The 13,239-nt window shown below is 35.9% G+C and overlaps 1 protein-coding gene across 2 annotated transcripts in view; it reads left to right on the top strand.

Moving 5' to 3' along the window:
• The window catches only part of LOC150091186 (uncharacterized), an 81,607-nt gene extending 75,581 nt beyond the window's left edge, over window positions 1–6,026 (top strand). For both annotated transcript variants that reach the window (XM_090382696.1, XM_090382704.1), the window contains exon 3: window positions 5,586–6,026. In XM_090382696.1, the coding sequence (XP_090238822.1) occupies window positions 5,586–5,864 (279 nt within the window). In that variant the 3' untranslated portion in view covers window positions 5,865–6,026. The remainder of the gene's footprint in view (window positions 1–5,585) is intronic.
• Window positions 6,027–13,239: the final 7,213 nt, after the last annotated feature.

Raw genomic sequence — 13,239 nt, 5'->3', positions numbered from 1 at the left:
CTCCTAAATCTTATGAACTAGAAAGATATTGGCTCCATCAGTGTTTTAGACTGAGTGTCTGATAACACACAGAATGCCTGTTCCCCACTAAGCACTGCCTTAGATTACATTTACTTTTTAACTAAGAGGATCTGCTTACCCCTTCCCCCCCTTATCTTCTGTCCTTTTTGTACACATTGTACTCCCTATATGGAAATTCTGTATCTGTTATATCTGAATGACACCACTTATTATTATTAGCCCTATGGTGCAAGGAAGCCTGAGGCTTATGCTGCACCCTCAAAAAGATATTCTGAGTTACCTTGAGAGAGAGAGAGAGAGAGAGAGCAAGAGTCAGAAGTAGAAGAAAATCACCAAGAAAAAGAAGAATGATGATATTCAGCTGAGGACCCTGGGTATACCAAGCCCATAGTTACCATGTGAGCCCCTGGAGTTACTTCTAATATCCCCACAATTTCTGCATTTGATGTCTTGACCAGCACTTCAAATTCGTCAAATTTATTTACTATGCTTCTAGCATTGGCGTACATGCAAATATACATGCACTTTTAGTTGCCCCAACTCAGCCCATGTATTTACTTATTCCCAGCAGTCCTTTAAATTCTGGCACCTTACTTTCCCAGCCGCTGCTTGTTCCAATAGAAGCAGTGCAGGATTTGCTTTCACCTCTGCTTGTGGCCTTTGTTAATCTATTTGTCTGCGTGAAACTTTTGATTATAATAATTATGTGCTATACTACACGATGAATATCAGGAAAAGTGTTTTGTATGCTAGACAGAACTGATGGAATGAGGTAGCAAATGGAACCTTGCTATTTTTCTTTTATGGCCTTGCACTTAAATTGTCTCTGCATTATAAAATAATAATGAATTTTGTTGTTATTATTTTTGATCTCAATTTTTCACGTCCATGATCTGACAAAAGTTCACTTCAATTCTTATGCTAGATTAATGCATCAGGGCTGAAGAAAATATCCTGATTGTGCTGTAGTATTATACATATAGATGCAGATTCTGAAATTACTTCATTCTCATTCATTTTGTTTTCAAAAGTTAAGTTGATGTGCATTTGTTATAGTTGAATCGAAGCTAGTAAAATATTGTTTTAAGTTTGTAAATTGAATTTAAATTCTTGTTTGTAAGATGGAATGTTTGTATATAGAGAGATTGTGCTGTCTTATAACTCTGCTTTGCTTGGCACAAGTACTAAGTAGCAAGTGATAGATGAAATCCTAATAAAGTAAGTAATCATGGTTGATTCTTACTGAATGAAAACCAGATATTTTAGTTCCACTGTCAGCAGGATACAGTTGGATATATAATGCCCACTACTGTGTTGTCATCCATTTGAAGCAAATGCCTCTCCTGTCGTGATGCTCCTAATAAGCAGGTACTTATTAGCAGCTTCTCATTAGAAGTACCCACTGCTTAATTCAATTATTCTCTCAAACCACTGGCTGCAATATTATTTCAGGTGCTACACACCATTTATAACAATAAAAATTTTCCATCTTATATTATTTCAGATGCCACACTACAGCCACTCCCTGGCTTACCTAATACTTGACTTATGGAAATTTGACCTTATATAAGTTTTTGCTGGCCGGTGCAAACTTAAAAAAATCGTGGAAAAGTATTTTTCATCCCGCAGAAATAAATGGAGTTTTGGGTTTTTCTGTTAGCGCAATCTATTATAAAAGTTAGTAAACTTGATCTTATTGCATTTGCGATAATCCCAATAACTGAAATTCTGTGGGTTTTTATGTTATGGTATGGTGAAATGAGTTCCCCTTCAGTGAAATCTTCAATCATATAAAAAAACATAAATAAATTTTCAGAATCTTCTCTTCATTCCCATTTACAGCGCCTCCGTAGCCAGGTGGGCAGGAGCAGCAGTGCGTAGCACACACTTCTTGATTAGACCGGGGTTCGAGCCTGTGCCCACCAAATACGGAGGATGCGGAAAGGTCAGGGAATGACCACCGCATATCCCCGGAGCAATATGGCCTTAGTTGCTAATGCTCCTAAAAACCAAATAACAAACAAACATTCCTATTTACTTATTACAATTGTGAAGGGAAAGGGACAACGGAAAGTGCAAGTGCTGGCAGAAACGATACAAACAAAGTTGATTTAGAAATGAAAATGATAAATTAAAAAGTAAGAAGCAGGCCAAAGTTTGTCATCTATTGCACAGAATTAGGTCTCACTGCTTCAACAGTGAATACTATTTTAAGGGACAGTGCACGTATAAAAGAACCTGTTAAAGGATCAACACATTTAAGATCAACAGTGATTACAAAACAGTGTTCAGGTGCTATATTAAAGATGGAAAAGCTATTAATAATATGGATGGAAAATCAGATTCAGAAGCAAGTGAGCCGACCGGGCTAGCCGAGTGGGTAAAGTACCTGCCCGGCAACTCAAAGGTCGCGGGTTCGATTCCCGCCTCAGGCTTGGATCAAAGTACTGCAAAAACCTTGGGAGGTGCAATATGGCCACAGAAGCCGATGCGCCAACAACTACCAAATCAAAAAAAGAAGCAAGTGCCCCAGAGTCTAATGGGCATTCAAGCAAAAGCAAGAAGTATTTATGAAGATATTAAGGATAAGTACGGCGAACCCCAAGCCAAGTTCATGGCAAGCAATAGGTGGTTTAATTCAAGGTGGTTCAAGCATCGCACTGGTTTCCAAAACATTAAAGTATGCGGTGAAGTCGCTGGTGCTGATTCTGCAGCTGCAGAGAAATTTTGTGCTGTTTTGGGAAAAACCCATTCTAAATCTCCACAGCCTTCAACTTCTGCAGCAGCAGCATGCTTATTAGCTGGAGAGTTAACATGTTGACTGCTAAGCTTATTTGGGTAAACGGGTCTCCAATGCCAATTTGAGTTTGGCATGTTAAATTATTCAAAATCCAAATTATAATACATATTCATCACCAAAACTCGAAAAAAAGTTTATTTGTTGTAAAAAAAGCTTCTTGAATTATCTCGTAGATGGTGTGTGTAATAGAAAATTTCTCATGGCAGCCAACTATGAGTTAACTCGATTACCTCAGACATATTGTTATCAGCAGAATTCACCATATATGAGTCAGCACTTTGCATAAATCGTAGTAGTGACACAGACTGTGCCGTGTACATTATATTTAGTAATTTGTTATGCATTTTTTTTTTTTTTTTACAAAAAAGAACCTAAAACATGGATAAGAACAGACCACTGACCGAAGAAGAGCTTGAGCTCTATGCTAATATGAGCGACTTGGAATTTGAAGAGATTTTTGACGAGCTGTATGGTTTTGGTTCCGACAGTGACAATTATGAACCTTCTAATGATTCAAGTGAGGATAGGGAAGATGAAGCCAGCTCCCAGCTTGAAGATAATCCTAATTCTCCGCAGGCAAATCATCAAATAATGACAATAATTTGTGGAATAATATAGCACAAGATCCTCCACAATTATTTTTGAAGAGAATGTCGGTTTGAAAATGGACACAACAGAACTTACAAAAATTGGTAGATCCGTATTTTTCAGAATTTCTTACATAATTAGTTGAACATCGAAAGATGTGAAACATCGAAAGATAGAAGTTGAACATCGAAAGATAGAAGAAATCGAAAAATGTGGACAATCGCAAAAATCTGCCAGGTCGTCAAGATCGAAGGACACTCTCAGAAATGAGTGTTTCTTGGACATTTTGTTACAAATGGGTCCTTGTTTTTTTCCTTCAATAGGGCATCACTGGAGTACAAGTATATTCTACAATGTTTTGTTTTGGCGATCATTTATGAGTCGAAATAGATTCCAGTTGATATTACAATATTTTCACTTCGCAGATAATTCATTACAATCTGCTGACAGGCCATACAAGGTAAGACTGATTTTGAATCATTTCAATAATGTTATGTTCAATAATTACGTACCGAATAAAAACATCTGTATTGACGAGTTGATTATGTTGTGGCATGGGAAACTGAATTTCTGCCAATACATAAAAAATAAAAAGAACAAATACGGAATCAAAACTTTACGAAGTGTGCAAGTCCAATGGCCTTGTTATGAAAATAAAAATTTACTCCGGTAAATTATAAACTGAACAAAACATAGGTCATACTGCTGAAGTTGTGCTATACTTGCTTGAGGACTTCTTACACAAGGATATGGACATTTTTTTATATGGGTATTATATATGGACATTTTTTTATAATTCTGTTGCTCTGACGAAATTGCTCAAAAAACTTATGTATGTGGAAAATTATGCACCAACAGAAAAGAAAATCCAAAAGATTTGGTGATGGGAAAATTGAAGAAAGGGGAAGTTGCATGGAAACGAAATGGCCCTGTTGTAGTAGGTAAGTGGAAAGATAAAAGAGTTCTCACTATTTCTAACAAACATGTTGTTCAAATGGTCGAGGTACGTAACCGGAATGGAAAAATTTTAATAAAACCAAACATAATTCATAATTACAATAGCAGAATGTCCGGCATAGATCGATCGGATCAAATGCTCTCATATTATTCAGTGCTAAGAAAAACCATCAGATGGCTGAAAAAAATTGCATTACATAGTTTAGAAATATATATGCATAATGCATACATCCTTTTCCATCAAGTTACAGGTTCCACCATAAAATCTCTGAAATTCAGAGAAACATTCATTGAATATTCGATTGGAGAAAAAGTCTAAACGTTCCAAAGAATATTAGGTCTGAACATGAAATTCATTATTTAGAGGCTATACCACCAACTGAAAAAAAAACACGCCCGACTAAGCCGTGTCGAGTATGTACAAGGAATAAAAAACACCGCGAAACATGCTATTATTATCAAGTGTGCCAAGAAAAGCCTGCTGTTTGTGTAGAAGAATGTTTCAAGAAATATCACAAATAAATAATATTATTTTTGTGAGCCTTAGTGATACACTTTTCTTTATGTATTTGTGAATAAAATATAGTTTTTTTCTGAATAAATTTTCTGTTTTCTGACGCTATGGTTGATTTTTCATTCTTATCCCAGAAGCCCACTATCCATCAGTTGCCTTTCAGGCACAGCACCTGAAAGGCAAGTCATACCAGTCCAAGTTAACTCGTATTTGGCAGTCAACGTGCTAATTCTGGCAGTGATGCTCAAAAGGTAAAACTTGCTGAAGTTATGCCTGTCTCCCCTCTCTTTTTGTTATTTTATAATTTTGAAATTTTTATAATTTTGTACATTTTTGTAATTTTTCATGTACATGAGATAAAAAAAACTGAATAAATAATTCTATTTACATGTTAGTCAAACATTTCTTTTTTGCTTCAATCAAATTCAATCAAATTTGCGAGTGCTGCATAAGCATTTAGGGAAATTCCGACTTATGTAGAGTTCCGTAGAACGCAACCCTTATGTAAGTCGGGGAGTGGCTGTATTTGTAACAATAAAAAATTGGCATGTTATTTTGGAATGGCCTTTATAGGATGGATATCGCATCTGTGATGACAGTAATATCTATAAAAAATCATACAACAAAAATAATGAAGTACTTCTCACACAGGAACTCCACTTATTGGTAATTGCTTTTATTTTTTATTTTTTTCTCCCTTCCTAGAATGAAACTGTACAGCAGAGTTCAGATGCTGTTGAACTGCATATTGCTAACCAAGAACCTAGTTTTGGTGCCTTAATCCTTCAAGATGTGCCATTTACACTTCACACAGCTCTGGATTTTTCTAACACTATGGAACAGATATGGCAACAGGTGAATCCTTTTCTAAGTACTCTGGTATCTCCTGAATCACTATGGACTGACTATGATTTTACTCTAGAGCAAACAGTAGTTGCTGAAAATTTAGCCATTGAGGCACCAGAACTTTCTGTTAAAAGTTAGAGAAGATTAGATTATTTTTTCTAATTAAGGTATATTTTTCTTTTAAATCAAATTGTTTAGTTCTTCCTTTCAACTCTCTTTGTAGTCCCATCTATTTTTTTACATGGTTCATATTTGTAAAGAAAGTATCAGATTTTTTAAAAATGCTCTGTTATTGTAAATGTTGCCTGAATTAAATATATTAATGTTGAATTACAAGTAGCACGCTCTTATATATATATATAAAGCAATGGTTGCAAATTATTAAAAAATATGCATATTATAGTTAGGTATTCTTGTAAATAAACAATTTCATTTTAAAAATTTGTTACTGTTTTTTTCATGTTAATATCCTATATTTGCATTAAAAATCTAATGCTTATACCATATATTATTCTCAGCTGTAAAAATGTTAATGTTAAAACTATAGAAATTTAACTGTTATTTATTAAAATTTAAAAAGAAAGGTATAGGAAAAGGTGTAAGCATTTTTGATACATTATCAAATGCCTATACCTATGCTTCTAGGCATTTGTATAAGAGCCCAGTTATCTGACATCAATATCAGATAGCTGGGCTGGTGGTGCTGTTTACAAAAATCAGTGGGTGCTGGGAGTACTGTTTACATAAATTTGCCAGTTGATTAAGTGTTATTCATACAGGTGCCTACATAATATGAAATTAAACTTCTTAGCCATGCCAACATACTTGCTTTAGTTTATTTATTTTGGCTTAATTTTAAAATAAAATAATTTTAACTGGGTTTCCTGAAAACTTATCATTGCATTTATATCATAAATTGTTGAAGAGCCAAGGTCATACTCCTTAATAAGTATATTACATTTTTCACCTTTTTTCTAATCTTTTTTTTTTAAATATCTGCTTTTCTTGGTTTTAAAGTTAATACATGTCTCTGTTTTTCATATTTTTTTTTGATACCATGATGGATGGATGGATGTAATACATCCATCCATCACGGTATCAAAACATGTGATGATGTATTACAACATCCATCCATCGCACTGATACAATGATATATATATATATATACACTTGTTATGACAATATATATACACTTACCCAAGTAACCAATACTTTAATAGTGGTGGCTGTGTGATGGACAGAACTTTAGTGCCACTGGTAGTCACTTTCACTCTTATGTAAACAGTATAAACAGTATTTTTCAAAAAATGTTCTTCAAGTTAATTTTTAGCTGCCTTATTTTTTTTTATTTAGTGGGTTTTATAATGTTTATTTAAAGCATTTTATAATGTATAATGTTTCTGTGTCAACTGATAATTTATAATTAGGAACCACAAATGCCTAGCCATTATGTTCTGAATTCCCATAATACATTGCATTATGGGTATCGTTTTGCACTTGTTTTAAAAAGTAACCAACCTTTGCCAATAAAGGTTGATTAGATGAAAAAAAAATTTATTTCAACTATAAATTCATCATTAAATATTTATGAAAATGTGTAGATCTTTTTGAGGCACCTCCGTAGCCAGGTGGGAAGGAGCAGCAATGCGTAACGCACGCTTCTTGATTAGACTGGGGTTCGATCCCGTCACCACCAAATATGGAGGATGCAGAAAGGTCAGGGAATGACCACCACATATTCCCGGAGCAATATGGCCTTAGTTGGTAATGCTCCTAAAAACCAAATAACAAACAAACATCTTTTTGATACACTATATTGTATATTTACCACACAAGGGGCATTTGAAAAGGTTGTGACCAGAGTATAAAGGGTTTATTTGAGGAGTCTGATAACATTACTCTTTTGATATAGCATTGATTCCAGGTGTGAAGAAAGTTTTCTTTTGGGCCTCCAGGAACGCATCCACTGCAGCAATGATGACACTTTTGCTGGGGAAATGTATGCAGCCAGGTATTATTTCAAATTAGGAAATAGGTGAAAGTCTGGTGGTGCTAGATCTGTGAATATGGAGGCTGATCCAAGATTTGAAAGCCACACTCATGCAGTGTAGTCATAGCAGTGACAGCCTTGTGAGGTGACTCATTTGCTCAGTTTCCCTCAGTGTTTGTCTTTGATGTTTTCATGCAAATGCCTCACAAAGCATGTGTAATATGCTGCTGTGACTGCCTGGCCTTTCTGAAGGTAATCCATTAGTAACACTCCATCAGCATCCCAAAAAATCAGTGCCATTGCCTTGCCAGCAGAAGGAACTGATTTGGCTTTCTCTGGAGTTTGGCTGCTCTTTGTCTCTGGCTGAAAGTGATAGACCCATGTCTCAACCATGGTCATAAATGTTGCAAGGATATTTTCTGGTTCTGCTTCAAAACAATGCAAATGTTCACTTGAAAACTCTTTTGTGTTTTTGATCTTCTGTTAACAACTTTGGGAGCCATTGTGCTGACATCTTTTTCATAGAGAGAACCTCCATATAATGCAGTACACATTCAGATGAGATGAGATGAGATGCCCAAGATACTGGCCATGTACTGAACTGTCACTCATCACCAGCTCATGCACATTTTCAACACTTCCTGCAGTGATGGATGTTGCCAATCTTTTACATCATCTGGACTCTCTCCCTTGTTTAAATTAAATTCTGCTGCGCACTTCTTAACCATGGAATAGGATGGGGCATTCTCCTCCAGTGTTGTAAACCATATCCTTGTGAATTACATTTGGTTTTAGTCCCTTTTTTTCCAAATATTGAATATGTTGTACTGCACTGCTTTGGTCCATCTTTCCTCATTCACACAACTTTGTTGAATTCAAGACCTATAATTTAAATAAGACCTTATTGAAACTGCATGAAACTTGGTAGGTTATTGTTTGTTTAAAGTATTGTACATTAAGTATAGATGGTTTTAACATTGTACCACTACCCTTTCATAATAAGGCCATGAACTTTTCAAAAGCCCAATCTTTTCAGTGAACTCTAATTTCCAAAAAAAAAAGGGGGGGGGGCTAAATTTCTTTTTCATCATGTACAATATATATTATAGAAGTATTTTTTGCCCTTTTTAGGCACATTAGAATATACATAAAGTGCCTATTGTTTTCACTACATCTGTCTGTCATCTGCATGTGTCATCCACAATAATTCAAAACATCAGTAATCCGAACGAGCCAGCAATTCTTTTTTTTTTTTTATGCTGGTGCTATAAAATAATTACAGTAAGTATATTATTATTATATTTATATTATATATATTATTATATTTGCAATAATACCTATAACTGGAATTCTGTGGGTTTTTATGCTGTTATGGTGAAATGTGTTCGCCTTCACTGAAATCTGCAATCATATAAAAAACGAATTTTCAGGAACTTCTCTTCATTCCTATTTACATATTACAATGATGAAGGGAAAGTGACCAGCAAAAAGTGCAAGTGGTGATAGTGCAAGGAAACGAAACAAAATTCATTTAGAAATGAAGATGAAAATGATTAAGAAGTATGAAGCAGGACAAAGTTTGTCATCTATTGCATGGGAATTAGGTCTTGCTGCTTCAACAGTGAATACTATTTTAAAGGATAGTGTGTGTATAAAAGAACATGTCAAAGGATCAACACACTTAAGATATAACACACTTATAGCACCTGAACGCTGTTCAGGTGCTATATCGAAGATGGAAAAGCTGTTAATAATATGGATAGAAAATCAGATTCAGAAGCAAGTGCCACTGAGTCTAATGGCCATTCAAGCACAAGCAACAAATAGTTATGAAGATATTAAGGAAAAGTACAGCAAACCCCAAGCCAAGTTCATGGCAACCAATAGGTAGTTTCATGCATCGTGCTGGTTTCCAAAACATTAAAGTATGTGGTGAAGTCGCCAGTGCTGATTCTGCAGTTTCACAAAAATTTTGTGATGTATTGGAAAAAATTATTGATGAAGGCGGCTATTCAACGGAGCAAATTTTTAACGTTGACGTGACTGCTCTGTTTTGGAAAAAAATGCCGGATCAAACATACATTGCCACAGAGGAAAATACAGTGCCAGGTTTCAAGGCGTCAAAAGATAGGGCCATGCTCTTGCTTGGGGCTAATGCAGCAAGAGATTACAGATTAAAACCACTGCTTTTGTACCATTCTGGAAATCCTCGAGCATTTAAGGGCATCAATAAAGCCACCCTACCCGTACATTTCCGATCGAATCAGAGAGCATGGATAACAATCTCTCTTTGAGGATTGGTTTAAATGCTGCTTCATTCCCAAGGTTGGAAAATATTGTAAAGACAATGACGTTCCTTTCAAGATTTTGCTTCTATTAGATAATGCTCCTGAACATCCTAGATTTGAAATCTAGATGATTTCAAATCAAACGTGAGAGTCGTATTTCTATTGCCAAACATGACTTCACTCATCCAACCTATGAATCAGAGTGTTATACTGAATTTAAAAGCATACTATTTATGCACTTTGCTCAGGCATTGTCTGCAGTAGATGATGAAAAATTTTGTTAAGAGACTTTTGGAAATCTTACAATATTTACCACGGCATCTTAAACATTAATAAGGCATGGGCGGAAATTACTAAAAATTATTTAAATGCGCATGGAAGAAAATATGCCCACAGCACGTAAAAGGCTTTGATGGGTTTTAAAAAGACGAATCATATGAAGAGGTTACAGATAAGATTGTAAAGTTTGAAAAGCTACTTCTGCTGGAAGTTGATGCCAAAGATGTGGAGGAATTAATAGAGGAAGAAGAGAAGGAATTATCTAATGAAGAACATATTGACTTGCAGGCAGCGATAGTGAAAGAAGAAAATGCTGACGAAGCTCAAAATGAACCAAATGAGAAGCCGAGACGCTTCCTCAACAGAGAGATGGCAATAGCATTTCGTGAAATTGCATCGGCAATGCCGATGTTTAAGAAGATGGATCCTGCAGCAAACGATTCTTCAAATTTAACAGGGGGGGGGGGGGTGAATGATATGTTTGCTTGCTACAGAGAAATCTACAATGAAAAGAAAAAAGCCACTGTCCAACCATCCATTAATATGTTCTTTCGTAAGGTTGAGCAGCCGACCGCTTCTAAATCTCCACAGCCCTCAAACTCCGCAGCAGCGGTGTACTTATCAGCTGAAGAGGTCGATTCTGGCAACAATGCTTGAGAGGTAAAACTTACTGACATTATACCTGTCTCCTCTCTTTTTTTGTAATTTTATAATTTTGAAATTTTTTTTAAATTGCATGCCTTTATAATTTTTCCTGCACATGAGATTAAAAAAATTGAATAAATACAATAAATAATTCTATTTACATGTTTGTCAAACATTTCTTTATTGATTCAATCAATTTAGTGAACACAGTTGTGATTGCTGCACAAGCATGGGGGAAATTCCGAGTTACATAGCTTGAAACGCAACCCTTACGTAAGTTGGGGAGTTCCTGTATATTAGTATTAGAAATGGCCACATGGTGCATGGAAGCTTATGCTGCACCAGCCAAAAAAATAAAAAATAATAATAATAATAATAACAAGAAAATTAAAAAATATATATAATAATTAATAAATAAGAGAAAAGGAAATGGACAACCTAAGTGTTTCTCTCCTCCCTTTGAATTTCCCCAAACTGTCAGCCTCTACCATCCATGTAGATAGCTTATTCCAGTAATTTATAACTTGCTGGTTAAAATAAAACTTCCTGCAATCCAGTCTAAACATCTCCCTCTGTAACTTGAAATTATGGCCCCTAGTTCTAGAATCATTTATAACTGTGAAAATTTTGTCCTCATTCCCTTTTGTGTATGCCTTTCAGAGTCTTACACACCTCAATCAAGTCTCCTCTAAGGTGCTTAGTTTCCAAGCTCTGCAACCCACATATTCGAAGTCTTTCCTCATATGGATGGTCTTTTGCCGATCTCACCAGGTCTCACCAGTTACCGGTCTCTGGACCCTTTCAAGAAGCACAATGTCTTTCTTTAGGTGCTGTCTCCATACCTGTACACAGTATTCCAAGTGTGGTCTAACAATAGCCTTATGGGATTTTGACTTCCTTATCTCTAAGGCGCATTATAGCCATAGTAGCTTATGTGCCATCAAACCCCTATAACAACAACAACAATCCTTATCTCTACTAGCGATTGTTCAATAAATCATCAATAGGACGCCACGGGCCTAACTTACAACCTAATTACAATGCTCAGAGAACTTAGTCTGACCGTATCGTAACACCAAAGTCCCTTTCCTCCACTACCGACTTTAGTTTAACTCCACCAAGTGTATAAGTTATTTTGGTGTTACTGTTTCCCAGGTGCAATACCTTACACTTTGCTGGACTAAAGCATAGCTGCCATTTTTCTGACCATCCCTGAAGTCTATCTAGGTCAGTCTGAAGAAGCTCTGCTTGGCAGCAATCATTAACTACTCTACCAATCTTTACATCACCTGCAAATTTAGACATCACCCCCTCTATCCCTTCATCGGTGTCATTTATGAAAATCAAAAACAACAGTGGTCCTACTAAGGATCATTGGGGAGCCCCACTTCTTACATCAACCCAGCTCTTGAGTGACCCTGTCAAAATAGCTAACCAGATTAGTTAAATATGATTTTCCCTTTACAAAACCATGCTGAGTATCCTTCAGAATTCCATTTCTATCTAAATGGTCCTGAATACAACTTGGTTCATTGTCTCCATGATTTTCCCTGCTATTGAAGATAGAATAACCGGCGGGTAATTTCCCACTTCACTCTTAGATTTTGTATTGGAGATGCATTGGCACTTTTCCAATCCAACAGAATCACTCCCGAGTCCAGTGATGCTCACCTAATTAGCCTCAATGGTTAGATGCACTCGCTTGCCGTCTCCCTTAAGAATGTAGGGTATATGCCATCAACCCCAGGAGCCTTTTTTTCATTAAATAAACATGCAAAAATTCAACATCATTAATTACATTTTTTTCAACTTCACTCCCATAATTTCTCATTGACGTAATAGTAATAGAGGCATGTGATGCAAGAAAGCAAGTGTAAGAAAGCAAGCTAATGTAGCATCAGCCCAAAAAAAAAAATAAATAAAAAATAATAAATAAAAAAAAAAATTCACACAACCGTTCCCTCTAAAAGTTTGTCCAGTTCCTTGAATTTATTTAAGCTATCAACTTCCACAACAACAGATGAAAGTTTGTTCCAGCAATTAACCACCCGCTGACTAAAGGCAAATTTCCGCACATCATTTCTACAACTGTCTTTCCTCAATTTGAATTTATGCCACCTTGGGTTCGTGATCCGAGCAAGTGGAAGAATACCCTCAGAATTCAGTGTGCTCAACCCATACAAGGCCTAAGGCACCTCAATCAGATCACCTCGCATGTGCCTTTCCTCAATTTGAATTTATGCCCCCTTAGGTTTGTCATCTGAGCAAGTGGAAGAATCCCATCAAAATTCGGTTGCCTCCGTAGCCAGGT

The sequence above is a fragment of the Mastigoproctus giganteus genome, chromosome 1 (assembly GCF_048544385.1).
Source record: "Mastigoproctus giganteus isolate SK-2022 chromosome 1, ASM4854438v1, whole genome shotgun sequence".
Classification (NCBI taxonomy): domain Eukaryota; kingdom Metazoa; phylum Arthropoda; class Arachnida; order Uropygi; family Thelyphonidae; genus Mastigoproctus; species Mastigoproctus giganteus.
The sequence above is the reverse complement of the archived record's forward strand: the minus strand, read 5'-3'. Positions and strand labels throughout refer to the sequence as shown.